General features: G+C 45.3%; 1 protein-coding gene across 1 annotated transcript in view; it reads right to left on the reverse strand.

The window, feature by feature from the left end:
• Positions 1–15897, reverse strand: part of dvl2 (dishevelled segment polarity protein 2) — a 46423-nt gene that overhangs the window by 11588 nt on the left and 18938 nt on the right. Inside the window, exons 2-9 of the mRNA XM_043683366.1 lie at positions 14075–14144; positions 7805–7926; positions 6845–6951; positions 6297–6426; positions 3543–3633; positions 3112–3181; positions 1811–1950; positions 414–490 (exon numbers count right to left, since the gene is read on the reverse strand). Of these exons, the coding sequence (XP_043539301.1) occupies positions 414–490; positions 1811–1950; positions 3112–3181; positions 3543–3633; positions 6297–6426; positions 6845–6951; positions 7805–7926; positions 14075–14144 (807 nt within the window). The remainder of the gene's footprint in view (positions 1–413; positions 491–1810; positions 1951–3111; positions 3182–3542; positions 3634–6296; positions 6427–6844; positions 6952–7804; positions 7927–14074; positions 14145–15897) is intronic.

A 15897-nucleotide genomic window follows, 5' to 3' on the forward strand; every position in this document is an offset into this window, starting at 1 on the left:
AGTACTCAAACTCATCAACACCTTTGCTTTCAAATTTCTAACTGACTTCCAGTGTCATCAGCTTTCTTGTGGTCGAGCTCCAAAAGTCCACTCCCTGTTGTTTGAAGGAGTGCTTCCTGATATCAGTACTGCACTGCCTTTACCTTTAGATGATGTTCAACACTTGCTCCCCCAGGAGAAACAGTTTCCCTCTATTTGCCCTAGCGGGCCTTGAATCCTTTCAGGCATCCCTTAATCTTCAACACAACAGAATACAAGCTGGGATAGCCCTTTTGGCCTCTCTACCATCTGGGATATCCACAGTGCACCTTCTGCAAGGCAAGCAAGCAATAATCATCACGGTCTGTATCTGAAGATGTGGCCAACTCAGGACAAGAGATGTGTTGCCAGCATTAGACGGCATTCCCACTTACCCGGGCTTGTGAACTATCTCTCTCAAAACCCGCACAGCATCGTCATTGCTCATGTTCTCAAAGTTGATGTCGTTCACCTGAAGGGGACAGAAGTAGGTGGGAGTGAGTGATGCAGAAGACACGAGTGAAAATAACCACGCTACAGCCGCCATAAAGGTCACACACCTGTCGCAACCAGGTACTGACTCTTCACTACAATACCCTGACTTTCAACAGCACTGACATGGCTGAATCCTCCACTGCCAATGTAAGGAATACAACTGGCCAATCAAGCAAACACTGACAATACAGAAACACGTGGGAAGCTGAAAACTCTGCAGTGAGTTACACACTCCCCAACTTTCTAAAGAAGGTCCACCATTCACAAGACACAGTGTGATGGAATCCTGCCCACTTGCCTGGATGGTACAGCTGTGATAACGCTCGAGAAGCTCAACACCATCTAGTACAAAGTATGACTAGCACCCCATCCACCAGCACCTTCAACATTCATCTCCATCACTGCTGACAGTCACAGCAGTATCTGCTGAGAGATTCATAGCAGTGGCATTCCAAGGCTCTTCAGGTGGCACCTTCCATAGCTGTGAGCTCTAACACCTAGACATACAAGGGCAGAGGATGCATGGGAACACTACCCTTTCAAGTCATACAGTTTCAAGTCAGGACGACGTATCGCTGCTTCTCCTCTATCACTCGGTCAAAATCTCGGAACTCCTTTCCAGAAAGCTGCACGACACACTGCAACAATTCGTTCACATTCATTCCCACCTTCTCAATCCAGTTAAGGATGGGTGACAAAGTGCTGGACCCAGCCAACAACACCCATCATTGTCGGAAGGGACACAAGAACATTTAGTCTCAAATCGGAGAATTTGCTCAGTTGGTCAAGAGCACTATGTGAAAGTGACCTCTTTCTGATCTCCCATCTGGTGCGGTGCTGGTCGACTGCGCACGGACACTGTTTCCTGGCTAGTGGGAAAGGTGAAACAAAACAGCTCGCGCAGCTAATTGCTAATCCCGTGCTGGAAGATAAGGGACAACTACGAATGTTGACAGTGATCGGCTGGGAACAGCAGTCCCAATGCCGGTGAAACTCTACTCCAGTTAGATGTCAACAGCATTTAAGATTTGGAGACACCGGTGTTGGACTGGGGTGTACAAAATTAGAAATCACACAACACCAGGTTATAGTCCAACAGGTTTATTTGGAAGCACTAGCTGTCAGAGCACACTGCTCCTTCATCAGGTGATTGCGGAGAATCTAACAGCATTTAACTACATACTGCTATCCCTAGTCTCACATTTACTCCACCTCTGCAGACTCTGGAATGGCCACTTTGCCATTCCAGAGGAACTGAGTTTCAGTTTACAAGGTTTGAGGGGTTGTTTGTACTCACCTGTAACAGCATGTCACCAGGTTCGATCCTCCCGTCTGCAGCCACTGCTCCACCTTTCATTATTGATCCAATGTAGATCCCTCCGTCCCCTCGCTCATTACTCTGGCCAACAATACTGATACCCAGAAAGTTGTACTTCTCTAGAGTTGAAGAAAGCAGAATCTGTACTTTTACTTTTGATGGTGGATCGGATCAAACCAAATGAGGTTGCAACTGTTCCATTTACTTCTTTGTAGGATTTGGAGGTTTTTGTTTTTGGAGAGAAAGGAAAAGTCTGTATTTCTAGAACTCTGCTCCTGACCTCAGGATGTTATTCCACTGTAACTTTGCGAAGTGCAGTCACTGTTGCACTATGGGTAACGCAGCACTTGATTTGCACACAGACAGCTCCCACAAACAGCACTATGAGGTTGGGTGCTTCAGCTACTTGGTTGAGGGGCAGATATCGACCAGGACACCGGGTGAAATCTCCCGTACTTCCTTCAGCTAATAACAAAGGATGCCACACATCCGAGGGAGTCTTGGTTTGACACCATCCAACAAACTGCACCTTCAACAACACAGTATTCACAGTGGGAATGCCAGCCTAGACTTTGCACACAAGTGCTGCCAGATCCTTGGCGAACAAACATCTCCCAACCTCCACACTGAAACCAAATGGCCCCACTCCCTCACTGAAATTTCTGTGTTTCAACTAGGAAGAGTCAACTCACACTGCAAAGGAACTTTGGCACCAAGCACATCTGGAACACTGTGTAGTTCTGGTGCCCCAGGTTTGTTTTTTTAGACGCAATACAATGAAGATTGACTAGATTGGTCCCTTGGACAAGAGACGTAGGCTGGTGCGCCCTGGAGTTTGGAATCAGAGGTGATCTCATTGAAGGTTCTGAGGCAGACGGTCAAGGTACATGCCGAGATCATAACACTGATTGGGGAATCTAAAACCTGGGGCTGGTGTTGAGACACAGAGGGCAAGGGCACAGTCCAGGTATAAAGGGCTGACCATTTGGGACTGAGATTGGAAATAGTTTAAAGAGGCTGTGAATCTTTGCAATAATTCTCCCCAAAAGTGCTGCAGGGGGAGGTATTTAAGCTGGGATAGACATACTTCTGGTTTATCAGGGAATCGTGGGATCAGGGGTGAAGGTGGGCAAGCCTGGTTGAGAGCTTAGATCATCCATGATTGTACCGAATGGTGAAGCAGGTTCGATGGGCCGAATGGTCTACTCCTGCTCCTGCTTCCAGCTTTAGACACACCCTAGCAGCAGCTACAGCTTTCCAGATTGCGGTTACTCCCTTACCCATGTTCAACGTGACTGTGATGATGTTCAGGGACATTGTCGAATCAGTGACGCTGCTAAACGAGGAGGCCTGCGTGGGATTAGAAACAGAAAAGCAAAGTCAGACACAGACTGTTAAAGGTTTGCAAAGCTGAAAGGGAGAAAGGCAGACAGCTGTTAGCCTTTTTGGATAGCTCTCTCTCTGAGCAGGATGTTTCCAGAAGCACCCCTTCACACACAGCAATGGAATCAGATTTCAGGAGTTGGGGAACGAGCACAGGTAAAATCTCGGGATGTTAAAAGGGGCTGTTATGGACTGGGGGGAGGCAGCACAGGAGGAGGAGGAGGCTTGAAACCCTCTCCCTCGCTTATACTTAGCTTTGGTGATTCAGAACAAAAACAAAGACAAAAGCTGTGCATACAGGGGGCTCAGGGAGTGACTGTGCTCTTACACGTTCGAGTCGCGGGGGCCTCTGTTTCCGTCTGCGCCGGTGACGTTTCAGGATCCGCGAGTTGGTGCTCTGTTCAGTGGAGCTGCTGAATCTAGAGAGGGGAGTAAACAAACAGGTAAATCAAAACCGAACTAACCTGCCAAGATATCTCTCCACCAGGCGCTCTCACTCCCCACTGCCTCATGGAAGATCACAACAGTCAGAGAGAGGTCTCAGAGTCATAGAGACATACAGCATGGAAACAGACCCTTCAGTCCAACTCGCCCATGCTGACCACATATTCTAAACTAACCTAAGCCCATTTGCCAGCATTTGGTCCATATCCCTCAAAACCCTTCCTATTCATATACCCACCCTGATGTCTCTTAATGCTGTAATTGTACCAGCCTCCACCACTTCCCTCTGGCAGCTCATTCCATACACGCACCACCCTCTGTGTGAAAAGGTTACCCCTTAGGACCCTTTTAAATCTTTCCCCTCTCATCTTAAATCAATGCCCCTCTAGTTTTAGACTCCCCTATACTGGGGAGAAAACATTGGCTCGTGACCCTATCCATGCTCCTCATGATTTTGTAAACCTCTATAAGGTTACCCCTCAGCCTCCGACGCTCCAGGGAAAACAGCCCCAGCCTGTTCAGCCTCTCCCTGTAGCTCAAACTCTCCAACCCTGGCAACATCCTTGTACATGTTTTCTGAACCCTTTCAAGTTTCACAACATCCTTGCCATAACGGAGAAACCAGAATTGCACGTAGTATTCCAAACGCAGACTTCTTAGTCTTTCAGGAACAAAAACACAAGGACATAAGAAATTGGAGGAGGAGTTGGTGGTTGAACCTAGATCACCATTCAATCAGATCACATTCCGATTCCCCAACAGCCATGAACCACCCAGTCCTCAGCTCGCAGATTAGGTGGACTCAGCCAGGTTCACCAGGAGAGCAAGCAGAACGGGAGCCACTGAGAGAGAATATCAGGGCCGAGAACAAGGCCTGGATTAGAGGGTCTGAGCTGTTAGGAAAGGCTGGACAAACTAGGGTTGTTTTTTTTCCTGGAGCGGGAGAGGCGGAGGGGAGACCTGATATAAGTTCATAAAATGATGAGAGGCATACATAGGGTTGACGTTCAGAATCTTTCTCGCAGAGTTGAAAAGTCCAGTGCTAGAGGGCATGGTGAGGGGGAGAAAATTCAAAGGAGATGTGAGGCGGCAAGTTTTTTTTTAATTGAGAGTGGGGGGTGCCTGCAACAAGTGACGGAGGCAGATACATTCGGGGTGTTTAAGAGACTATTAGGTAAGCACATGAATTAGCAAGGAATGGAGGGATATGGACCATGGGTAAGCAGAAGAGATTAGTTTCATTTAGCATCATGTTTGGCACAACATCATGGGGCAAAAGGTCCATTCCACTGCCGTACTGTTCTGTGCTTTATAACAGAGGAAGAGATAAGGCAAGTGTAGCTTATTACAGTGATGCTCAGCAGACCTGCCAGACAGTGGCTCAGTGGTTAGCACTGTTGCCTCGCAGCGCCAGGGACCCGAGTTCGATTCCAGCCTCGGGTGACTGTCTGTGTGGAGTTTGCACATTCTCCCTCTGTCTGCGTGGGTTTCCTCCCACAGTCCAAAGATGTGCAGTTTAGGTGAATTGGTCATGCTAAATTGCCCATAGTGTTCGGTGCATTAGTAGGGAGTTGGTGAATGGGTCTGGGTGGGTTAGTCTTTGGAGGGTCGGTGTGGACTTGTCGGGCCGAAGGGCCTGTTTCCGCACTGTAGGGAATCTAATCTAATCTGTGGAGAGAAATCAGAGTTAACGTTTCCAGTCTGGCGACCCCTCCCCTTTCACTCTCCACAGATGCTGCCAGACCTGTTGAATTTTTCCAGTTCCAGAGCGTCTGTTTTAGTTTCTGATTTACAGCATCTGCAGTTCTTTCATTTTTTTTTAAACTGACAGTCAGCTTGAACTTTGACAGCCCCTAAACTGTAGGTAGATGGGAAAAGTTGAGAGAGCCAGAGAGCTTCATTCCTTTGCGATCCGGGAATGAGGAAGTTCAGGAGATGGTGATATGCGTAAACTTGGGTGAGGATGCAAAGCAGGACGGACGTGAAGATCAGGAAGTACAAGTGAGGAGAGGAAAGACAGGCAAGTCAGGGAGGCACAGCGATAATACCAGGGGACGGGTAACCCAGAAATCCAGTCTCATGAACTGAGGACTCGAGTTTCAATCCCACAATGACAGATGTTGAAATCGGAATTCAATTTAGAAAATAATAGTATAAGGAGCTAGTATAATAGTATAAAGAACTGACAGCATTACTGCCTCACAGCGCCAGGGACCTGGGTTCAATTTCCACCTCGGACAGCTGCCTGTGTGGAGTTTGCACATTCTCCCTTTGTCTGCATGGGTTTCCTCCAGGTGCTCCAGTTTTTTCCCACAGTCCAAAGATGTGCAGGTACGGTGAATTGACCATGCTAAATTGCCCGTAGTGTTAGGTGCATTAGTCAGGGATAAATGTAGGGGATTGGGTCTGGGTGGGTTACTCTTCGGAGGGTCGTTGTGGACTTGTTGGGCTGAAGGGCCTGTTTCCACAACATAGGGAATCTAATCTAATCTAATGGCAACCACTGCTGGTTTAAAAAAATAGCACTGTAATTGACTCTTGACTGTAACCAGGATGGGTAATAAATGCTAACCTAGCCCACACAATTTATTTTGTGAAGCAGAGGCAGGGAAACAGTTGCTGCATCCGTAAGCAGTACCTGCTGGCTGCATCATCCTCATCCGAGTCACAGAAGCTGGTAGTTTCTAGCTCGCTGCTCAGGAGTGTGGACGAGCTCTCGTAACCAGCAAGATGCCGCTCCATTTTTGGGTGTCCATTAACTCTGGGACCTGTGGGGAGCAGAACACGTCGCTGTAAAACCTCCACAACAACCACCTGCAAGCTTGCTCTGAACACACAGAGATCTTACTGCACACTTCGGAGATCAAGAGCACTGGGGGAGTGAGTGCTTTCCTCCTTTTCAAACTAAAAACAATAACCTAGGGGAAAATAACATACCCTAATGAACGGTGCAATTTATTCAATCACCACCCAACTGAGAGGGAGCCACTATAACTTTCCCAGACAGCTCTGACAACACTCGAGTGCAGAGCTGCACCAGACATTTTCAGAAACTTCAAAATTCTGAACCGCCGCTGCTCCAGATTTGGATGTTCGTGTGGACAACAGATTTCTGTCTGCCAACGCAGGTTACAGTCTGCTGTTAGATGCCCTCCTGTAAACCCTGTCCCAGGCCTTTACACACACCATGTTCCATACTCTCCCTCCGTCGGGGCTTCTCTCTCCGGGACAACACCACCGATTCCGTCTCGGTCTCGTTATCCAAATTCTCCCGACTCCCAGTCACGTTTGCACTGCAAGAAATTGAAGAAAGCATTCACACCGCTTCAGGGGGGAAAAAAAAAAAATCACACAAGAACAAGAAATTGCAGCTAAAATAAATCAGAAAAAAACAACACAAACCTCAACACGTTAGGAATGATTGCCGAGAAGGGAATCAACTGAGTCACACATCATCATCTTACACACCCTTAGACTGTCAAAGACATACCAAATACTATCGATATGGTTTACATATTAATTAAAACTTATCAAAGCAAGGCACTTGAATAATTTTCCACAACTGACACGGAACATATTGAACACAATATTAACTGCACTCACATAGCCGACGCTTGCAAACCTCAGAGTAAAAAGACTAATGTTACTTATCACTCTGCGATTTGACAGCACTCACCTATTAATCCCGAGTATGCTAAGAATTACACTTTAAAATTTAAAGATCTACAGTTTTTAAGATTTCCTGTCTGGCCAGCAATGTGACTTTGTTAGAAACTAATAACATTTATTATAATCAGGAATGACTCGCTGCAGGAGGAAAGGAACATATCCAGGCATTGTAGCTTTCTGACTGAAACAAAAGCATTTAATTAAATCATGAAGCAAGAATTGAACAAGCAATAATTCCCTGCTGCGTTTTCCATAGCAATGACTTGACCAGAGTTAACTTGCCAACAATTGACCCGCTGATCACCTGCAGTTTAATTTGCTGTTCCCATCTGCCTGATGAAAGAACGATAAAAACTTTGACAGCGTGTCGCTTTATCGGCAACATATATAAAGTTTAGTTCTCAGATTCCCGCATCCAATGTTGACGTTTGTATTCTGTCTCAGTGGCACTGTTAATAAATCGGCGAGTTTACTCACTGGAAAGAAGGAGGTCTCGAGTCTCCAATTCCACCTGTTCGTTCGATTGGAGGAGGTACATCTGGCATTGTGCTAACTGGGTGAGGTGCTGGTTCTGGCTGTGAGCCTTCAGCAGATACCAACTGTGAGAAACATAACAGCAACAAGGAGGTGGTGGCGTAAATGTCATTAATAATCCAGGCTAATGTTCTGGAGAGACGGGCGTAAATCCCATCATAGCAGGTGGTGACATTTGAATTCAATTTACAATATCTGGAATAACGTGATGGCAATCACGTCACCACTATCTGGCTGCCTATTATCTGCCGTCCTTACCTGGCCTGGTTACACATGACTCAAGAGTCAATCACATTGCTGTAGGACTAAAGTACAGTAAATGCTGGCCTAGCCAGTGATGAGTTGAGAGTGTGGTGCTGGAAAAGCACAGGTCAGGCAGCATCCGAGGAGCAGGAGAACCAATGTTTTCCTGATCAAGGGCTTATGCCCGAAATGTCAATTCTCCTGCTTCTCAGATGCTGTCTGACCTGCTGTGCTTTTCCAGCACCACACTCTTGACTCTGATCTCCAGCATCTGCAGTCCTCACTTTCTCCCTGCCAGTGATGATCCATAAACAAATTTTAAAAACTTCAAAACAACGATCAAGTGCAAGAATTCAGAAATCCATTCAAACTATTCAAGAATTAAGATCATTCAACATAGATTAAATTGTACAGGATATGTTTTCCCCTGCTTAACATGTGTTACATTTACTACTGGGAGGGGACCAGGGTGATCAGTAATTTTAAGGTGTGTTGTGTGCTCTCAGACAGTGGAACTGTCATTATTACCGGCTACACTGCTGGACCAGGGAAAGTCCAGCATCCTGTCCCACACCACCTTCACTTGTCTTGGGATATCAGGATTCAGCTTAGACTGTTTCTGTTGACCAAGTTACATGCATCAAGTTGGGTTCAGATGGGAGAGGTGCAGGAAGGCATAAACACAAGCCCATGCAGTGAGCTGTTCGGATCCTGAACACGCTGCCTAAGCATGTAGTGCAAGGTCAATTGAATATTGAAAGGGAATCTGAAAAGGAAGAATGCGAAAGGCTACAGAGCAGCACAGTGGCTCAGTGGTTAGCACTGCTGCCTCAGAGCACCAGGGTCCCAGGTTCGATTCCAATTTTGGGCGACTGTCTCAAAATTTGCACATTCTCCCTGTGTCTGCGTGCTCCGGTTTCCTTCCACAGTCCAAAGATGTACAGATCAAGCGAATTGGCCATGCTAAATTTCCCATTGTGATAGGTGCATTAGTCAGAGGGAAGTGGGTCTGGGTGGGTTCGTCTTCGGCGGGTCGGTGTGAAGTGGTTGGGCCGAAGGGCCTGTTTCCACACTGCAGGGAATCGAATCTAATCAAGAAGGCAGGGGAGTTGCATTAGACATATCAGACATTCGGACAATGCAGGCTGAATGACCTCCTGTGTGGGGACAGTTCTGAGAGTTTGTGACAGAGCAAGGTGGAAGAAAAAAATATTAAAATCGGAACAATGGAAAGGGGTCCTCACTAAAATTTACTGGTTAGAACATAGAACAGTACAGCACAGGAATGGGTCCTTCAGCATATGACATTGTGCCGAACATGACGCTAAATTAAACTAATTCCTTCTGCCTGCCCTTAATCCATATCTCTCCATTCCTTGTATGCTCATGTGCTTATCTACAAGTCCCTTAAGCACCCCTATCTTATCTGCCTCCACCACCAAACCTGGCAGCACGATCAAGACTCCTCGGACTCTGTGTGTTTAAACACGTGCCCCTCACATCTCCTCTGAACTTCCCCACCTTAAAGGCATGCCCCCTGGTATTAGCCATGGTCAGTGCACTCTCCCGCACTTGGAGGACACCCACTATCTGATTCACACTGACAGGGTTCCTACAGGTTACAGGTAGCAAGGATTTCCCCTCTGGCCCAAACTGGTTGCTCAGGAGTGAGCAGAGTATTGAACTGGAGACCTGGGGTGCTTCACTACCCTGCCTGATTGACTTGCACTTGGCTTTTCATCAGAAAAACATAAACAACACAAGGTGACTAATTCTTCTTGTGCGTGTTTTTTCTTTTGGGGGCAGGGAGAAGCATTTAGGATACCAATGGCTGTCAGTCTTTAGGAAGTGCTTGCCCCTTCCTGTTGGACTGTCGAGCAAATGGAGTTCAATAAACTAACTATGAGATGGGAAATGATCCCACAGCGAGGAGTGAACACAACATTCTGAAGGAACAGCTTCCTGTAATAACTCCACCGGTTTAATCCATCACAATAGATGGCAAGTCTAAAGCACTGTCTGAACTTTCGATTCTGCAACAGCAGCTTCCCATCAGAGAAATGATTGTTTCCTTAATTAGCATCCTAAAGGAAACAACATCCACAGGCACTCAGCCAGGACAACTAATAAAGGACCTTAGTGACTTAACCGTGCACAGACTGTCATGTGCCCTCCACTAATAACAGGCAGTCTGCCAAGACAGCTAATGAAGACAGTGTTTCGGTGCTACAAACCCACCAAAAGATGTATCTTATTAGATCTTGTTGCTAAGTCTGTCTTCCCCGGAAGGAATCTAGTTTCCACATTATCGGTGTCCTTTTCACCATCACCAACTCTCCACGTACCCATAGTGTTGGTGTAATCACAGAGTTCACAGGCTTTTGAGGAGCGTATGGTGTCTGTCCCCTCAGCCACAGCATTCTAGCGAGCTGCTGACAGCTTCCCCTCTGTCCCAACTCACTTAGCATTGTGTCAGCTCAGGCGCCATTTGAGATCACGACTGACAGCAAATTGAATACCCATCGTGCATCTCTCTCACACGTCCATGACACGAAGTTAAGTGCAAAATGAAGTGAGAAGAGGACAGGAGACTACAAAGGGATATAGACGGATTGAGAGAGTTGGCCAAACTGTGACAAATAGAGCATAATGATACAAAACTGTCCATTTGGCAGGAAGCATAAAAAAAGGCATATGATCTAAACGGTGATGGATTGCAGAGCTCTGAATGCAGAAAGATCTGAGTACCCCAGTACTTGCCTGGAATTCAGGTACAGCAAGTAATGATGAAAGCTAACAGAATGCTATTGTTTATTGTGAGGGGAATTGAAAGATGTAGGAAACTTAGGATTCAGTTGTACAGGATATTGTTGAGATTGCATTTGGAATACTGTGTACCAAATTTGGTCACCTTATTTAAGGAAGGCTGAAAAGTGTACTGGAGACTGAAGTTTACCAGTCTGATAACTGGAATGGATGGGTTGTGTGGTGTACAGATCGGACAGGTAAGGATTTGCATCTACTGTGGTCTGCTGGGTCAGAATTACTTGATTGAAACATATAAAGGTGGTGAGGGGTGCTGACAGGGTGAATGGGGAAAGGATGCTTATTAAGATGGGAGAATCTAGGACAAATGGTCACTTTTTAAGACCATTTTAGACAGAAGTAAAGAGAAGTTGTTTCCCTCAGAACATGGAGTCTTTGGAAGTTCTTGCCCTGAAAAGATGTTGGAAGCTAGATTCTTATTAAACAAGGGGGTAAAAGGGGGAAATGTGGACTTGAAGTTACAATCAGATCAGTTACGCTGGAGCAGACTCGAGGAGCCTGTTCCTGGTCCTAGTGTACATCCCTCCCTATAAATCACTGCCTTTGACAGCTGAGCCATTATGGAGATAAGGCAGAAACTACTGCAGAGTCATGAAACATACTGAACGGCCCAGGACTGAAGTTAATCAGCTGTCTTCTCAACTGTGTTCCATGACCAAGGAGTTAAGATTATTTTATCTGCGAGTTATTTTCACTGGTGAGATCAAATTCACTTCGCAAGCCGATTATACACTTAGCGTCTCTGGTGTCAGGTACAGCTTTCACACAAGTTTGTAATCTTTGAAAAGAGTGTCAATATGAAGCAGAAAGAAATTTACCTGGCCATCAGATCCTAACAAGCTAGTTTCTGGGTTAGTATTACTTGTTCTCAGAATGGACGACCATGAACAAGGTTGAAAGGGCAATTTGTAATCCCAAACACTACCCTCTTCGATCAGAGGGAAGGGAGCATGCCCTGTCCTTTCAGAATCCCTTTGGGAGGCAGTCAATTCATGACTGTGAGTAGGAGCAGGCCATTTGGCCCTTCTCAATATGATCACTGCTGGAAGGGCTACATGGATGTTTAGACTCTGTTGTCCTACCTATTCTTGTACCCATACACACTCCCACACTCCACCTGCTCCTGTACCCATTACAGATATTTCTATTCGGAAGTACCAAATGGGAAAATGGAAGGTTGGAATCTCCTGCGTTGCAGAGAATGAATTAATTTTTTGTCACAAATCCAAGCAAGAGCAGAATGGTATGGTGGTAAAATTTTGAGAGCTTCGGAGAGGCACGTTGGCACCTTTGGGTTTCTGAAATACTGCCTAACTAAAGTTTTCCTAATTCAGTTAACATTTGTCACAGAATGGAGACAAGTGGCAATTGTACTTAGACCTCCAGAAAACTTACAAGTCCAGGCCAGTTCTCTCCTTTCTTTAGAGTCACAAAGAGATGGCACAAAACGTTTCGGGAGAAATAACTCCCAAGTCAAGAGAAAAGCCTTGGTCCAACTGACAGGCTATTGAATCATGGATCGTCGTGGTCAGCAACAATGTGATATTATCGCCGCACAGTGGCTCAGTGGTTCGCACTGCTGCCTCCCAGCGCAAGGGACCAGGGCTCGATTCCAGCCTCAGGCAAATGCCTGCGTGGAGTTTGCGCATTCTCCCTGTGTCTGCGTGGGTTTTCTCCGGGTGCTCCGGCTTCCTCCCCCGCAGCCAAAGCTGTGCAGGTTAGTTGGGTTAGCCATGGGAAATCCAGGGTTGGGGGAGGGGGGTCTGGGTGAGATGCTCTTTGGAGGGTTAATGGGCCTGCTATTCTATGGCGATTCTATGATCACCAAACAACATAAGAAAGTGACTTCATTCCACCCTCATGGTTCGGACTCTCTATGCTTGTTTCTTACCTGTATTTTTGTAAATGAATGGGTGTGTTCAGATTTAAAGAGGATATAGTTTAAGTTCACTTATTAGTAATTAATAATTGGTTTTCCTAGTAGTTAACAAATAACTAGTTAACAAACAAGTTTTGTGTCCTTATTTATTAATGAAGCACAGTGCTTCTTTTAACTCAGATACTGGTCACCACAAGTTAACCATTCACATGATTAAACTGGCTATTTATACATTTGGGACAGTTGATGAAAAAGTTAGCGTGAGTTCCAGCATGCTTTTCAATCAAAGCAGTGACATTGCTGATCTGATTGTGGCTTTGACTCCACATTCCTGCCTTCCCCGACAACCTTTAACTGCAATGTTACTCAAGAATCTAATCCGGTCCGAAAAATATTAAAAATACTTAATGACCCTGCCTCCATCTCTTGGAGGAAAAAGTGCCATAGATCGGAGAGGCTCGGAAAGGATATTTCTTTTCAGCTTCGTCTCAAATGGGAGAGCCCTTACATTTTAGACTGTGCTTGGTTGTTCAGGTCTCTCTCCTAAAGGGGTAACACCCTTGCTACATCCATCCTGTTGAGGCCCTTCAGGCACTTGCATGCTTCAGTAAGATCACCTTATGACCCTCTAAATTCCAATGGATTTAGGACCGATTTGTCTAATTGCTCCTTGTATGATTAAGCATACTTCCTGAGGAATTGTTACCAAAGGTTCACATACATAATGTTTCGAAGTCTGCATCACATATAGACAGGGTGGTTAAAAAGGTGGTTAGCACACGTACCTTCATTGCTCCGACCTTTGAGTAAAGGAGTTGGGAAGTCATGTTGAGGTTGTACAGAACATTGGTGAGGCCTGTTGTGGGATACTGTGTCCAGTTCTGGTCACCCAGTTATAAGAAGAACATTAAGTGGGAGAGGGTTTAGAAGAGATTTACCAGGATGTTGCCAGGAATGGAAAGTTTGAGTTATAAAGAAAGACTGGGACTTTTATCACTGGAGCGCAGGAGGTTGAGGGGTGACTTTCCTGAAGTTTGTAAAATCCGGAGCTGTATCGGTAGGATTGATAATAGGTGCCTTTTCCCTAGGATGGGGAATTTCAAGACTAGGTGTGAATAGTAGAGTTTGGGATTATGGCCAGCATGGACTGGTTGAACCGAAGGGTCTATTTCCGTGCTGTATGACTCTATGACTCCGAGCGAGTGGATAAACCATGACAGAGTCTGAACAAGATCCTTAGGGTGCTGCAGTCTTTCAGTACTTACCCAGGAGACAACCCTCCCGTTGAAACAAGGCAGCTTTGCGTTGTCATCAGAGATTTCTTCTTTCACAACACTGAAAACCAAACAAAGATCAGAATGAAATGCTGTTCGCTCATGGCTGGCATTTTGGGGGAGTAAACGTTTTCTGACAGGAAACAAGAGAATTCTTCAATAAAAGTTTCAATTGAAATAGAGCAATAATCATAAAACACCTTTACTCTCCCAGCTCTCTCACACTTCTACATTTTTAATAAAAGACTTGTATTTATATAGTGCATTTTACAATCTCAGGATTTCCTAAAGCTTTCTTTATTTACAGTTAATAAGCATGTTGGGTGATCAAATATTCCATGTAATTAAGATGTCCACATAATCAAGGTGAAAACACACACTAAGTAATAGAAACATAATGCAGGGATATACACACCACTGTTATAATTTATTGACATCAGAAATCACTTAATAATCTAATTCTGCCTTAAATAAACTTACCAGCAGAGAGCCTTCTCACTCTCACCCTCAACTGACTACTCAGGGATCGTGATAAAACAGTAAGCTCCTGGTTTCTCAGATACATCATTTGTGCCGGTTTATCAAGAGTGCCTGTTCATAAGGAGTCAGTTAAAACATAGATTGCTATTCATCTAATGTGTCGTCACTGTTGGAAACTCAACAGCCAATTTGCGCATGGGAAGCTCCCATAAACAGCAATGTGATAATGACAAGGTAAATTAATACTGGTTGAAGATTTAAAAACTAGCCAGAGTATAGGAAGAACTGAGGAGGAGATGAGATCCCAGCATTGTGCCTCATGTGAATATCAGCATCTCTGACAGCGCTGCACTTCTGGGAGCTTAGAGTTTGGGGTTCTCTGTAGCCAGATATAGACTGACAGCTTCCTGACCCGCAGCAAGGCAGTTCCTCACTGGATCACAGCTGGCATGGTGGCTCTACGAATTGATCCAAGCAGCAGTCTAATCCATTCCCCCTCTTGGACAGTGGACACACTCCACTGCCTGTTGGTGGTACATTGTATAGGAAGCCCACCCAGGCAACACGGAAAAAAATCTTCACTGCTGCGCAAGTCTGAGTAATAAACTGCCCAAGAATAAGAAACCCTTTGCCAAAGGCACAAAACAAAAGGAGCAGAGTCTCTGCTGAGGACAGCACTGAAAGTTATGCTCCTCTGGAACACTTTTCTCCCTCATTTCCATCACTGAGCTGCTTTCCTGCACCAAAGGAGCAGCAGAATTGTACCTGATGGCAAGCACAGACTCATTTGGCTGCACTCCAATGTTACAACTGTGTAAACAGAAGTGTTTATATTGGCCGAGTAATGCGTGTGCTGTGGGGGGGCTAGTTGAAAAGAAGGGCTCATCTATTATTTGTCACACTGAGTATTGCAAAAATATCATGAAATGGACGTGAGAGCATACGAATTACAAGCAGGAGGCTATTCAGTCCTTTGAACCTGCTGTACTGTTCAATACGATCATGGCTGATTGAATTACTCCCGTTCCAAATTACCTGAAACAACCTTTCACCCTCTTGCCTACCAAGAACTTATCTCTTGCTTAAAAATATTTAAACACTCTTCTTCTCCTTAATCCTCGCCTCTTGGGGGAAGAGAATGGCAATGACTTACAACCTTCAGAAATAAATTGCTACAAACGTTGAACTCACTTTTAAACAGATATGCCTAGTTCTGGAGAGAATATCATTTCCACATTCATGGTCAAGAGCTCTCAAAATGTTTCAACCTTGTTATTTTTCGAAACACCAACAGATACAAGTCTAGTCAGTCCAATCTCTTCTCATAAGACAAC

This window comes from Chiloscyllium plagiosum, chromosome 48, assembly GCF_004010195.1.
Source record: "Chiloscyllium plagiosum isolate BGI_BamShark_2017 chromosome 48, ASM401019v2, whole genome shotgun sequence".
Classification (NCBI taxonomy): Eukaryota; Metazoa; Chordata; class Chondrichthyes; order Orectolobiformes; family Hemiscylliidae; genus Chiloscyllium; species Chiloscyllium plagiosum.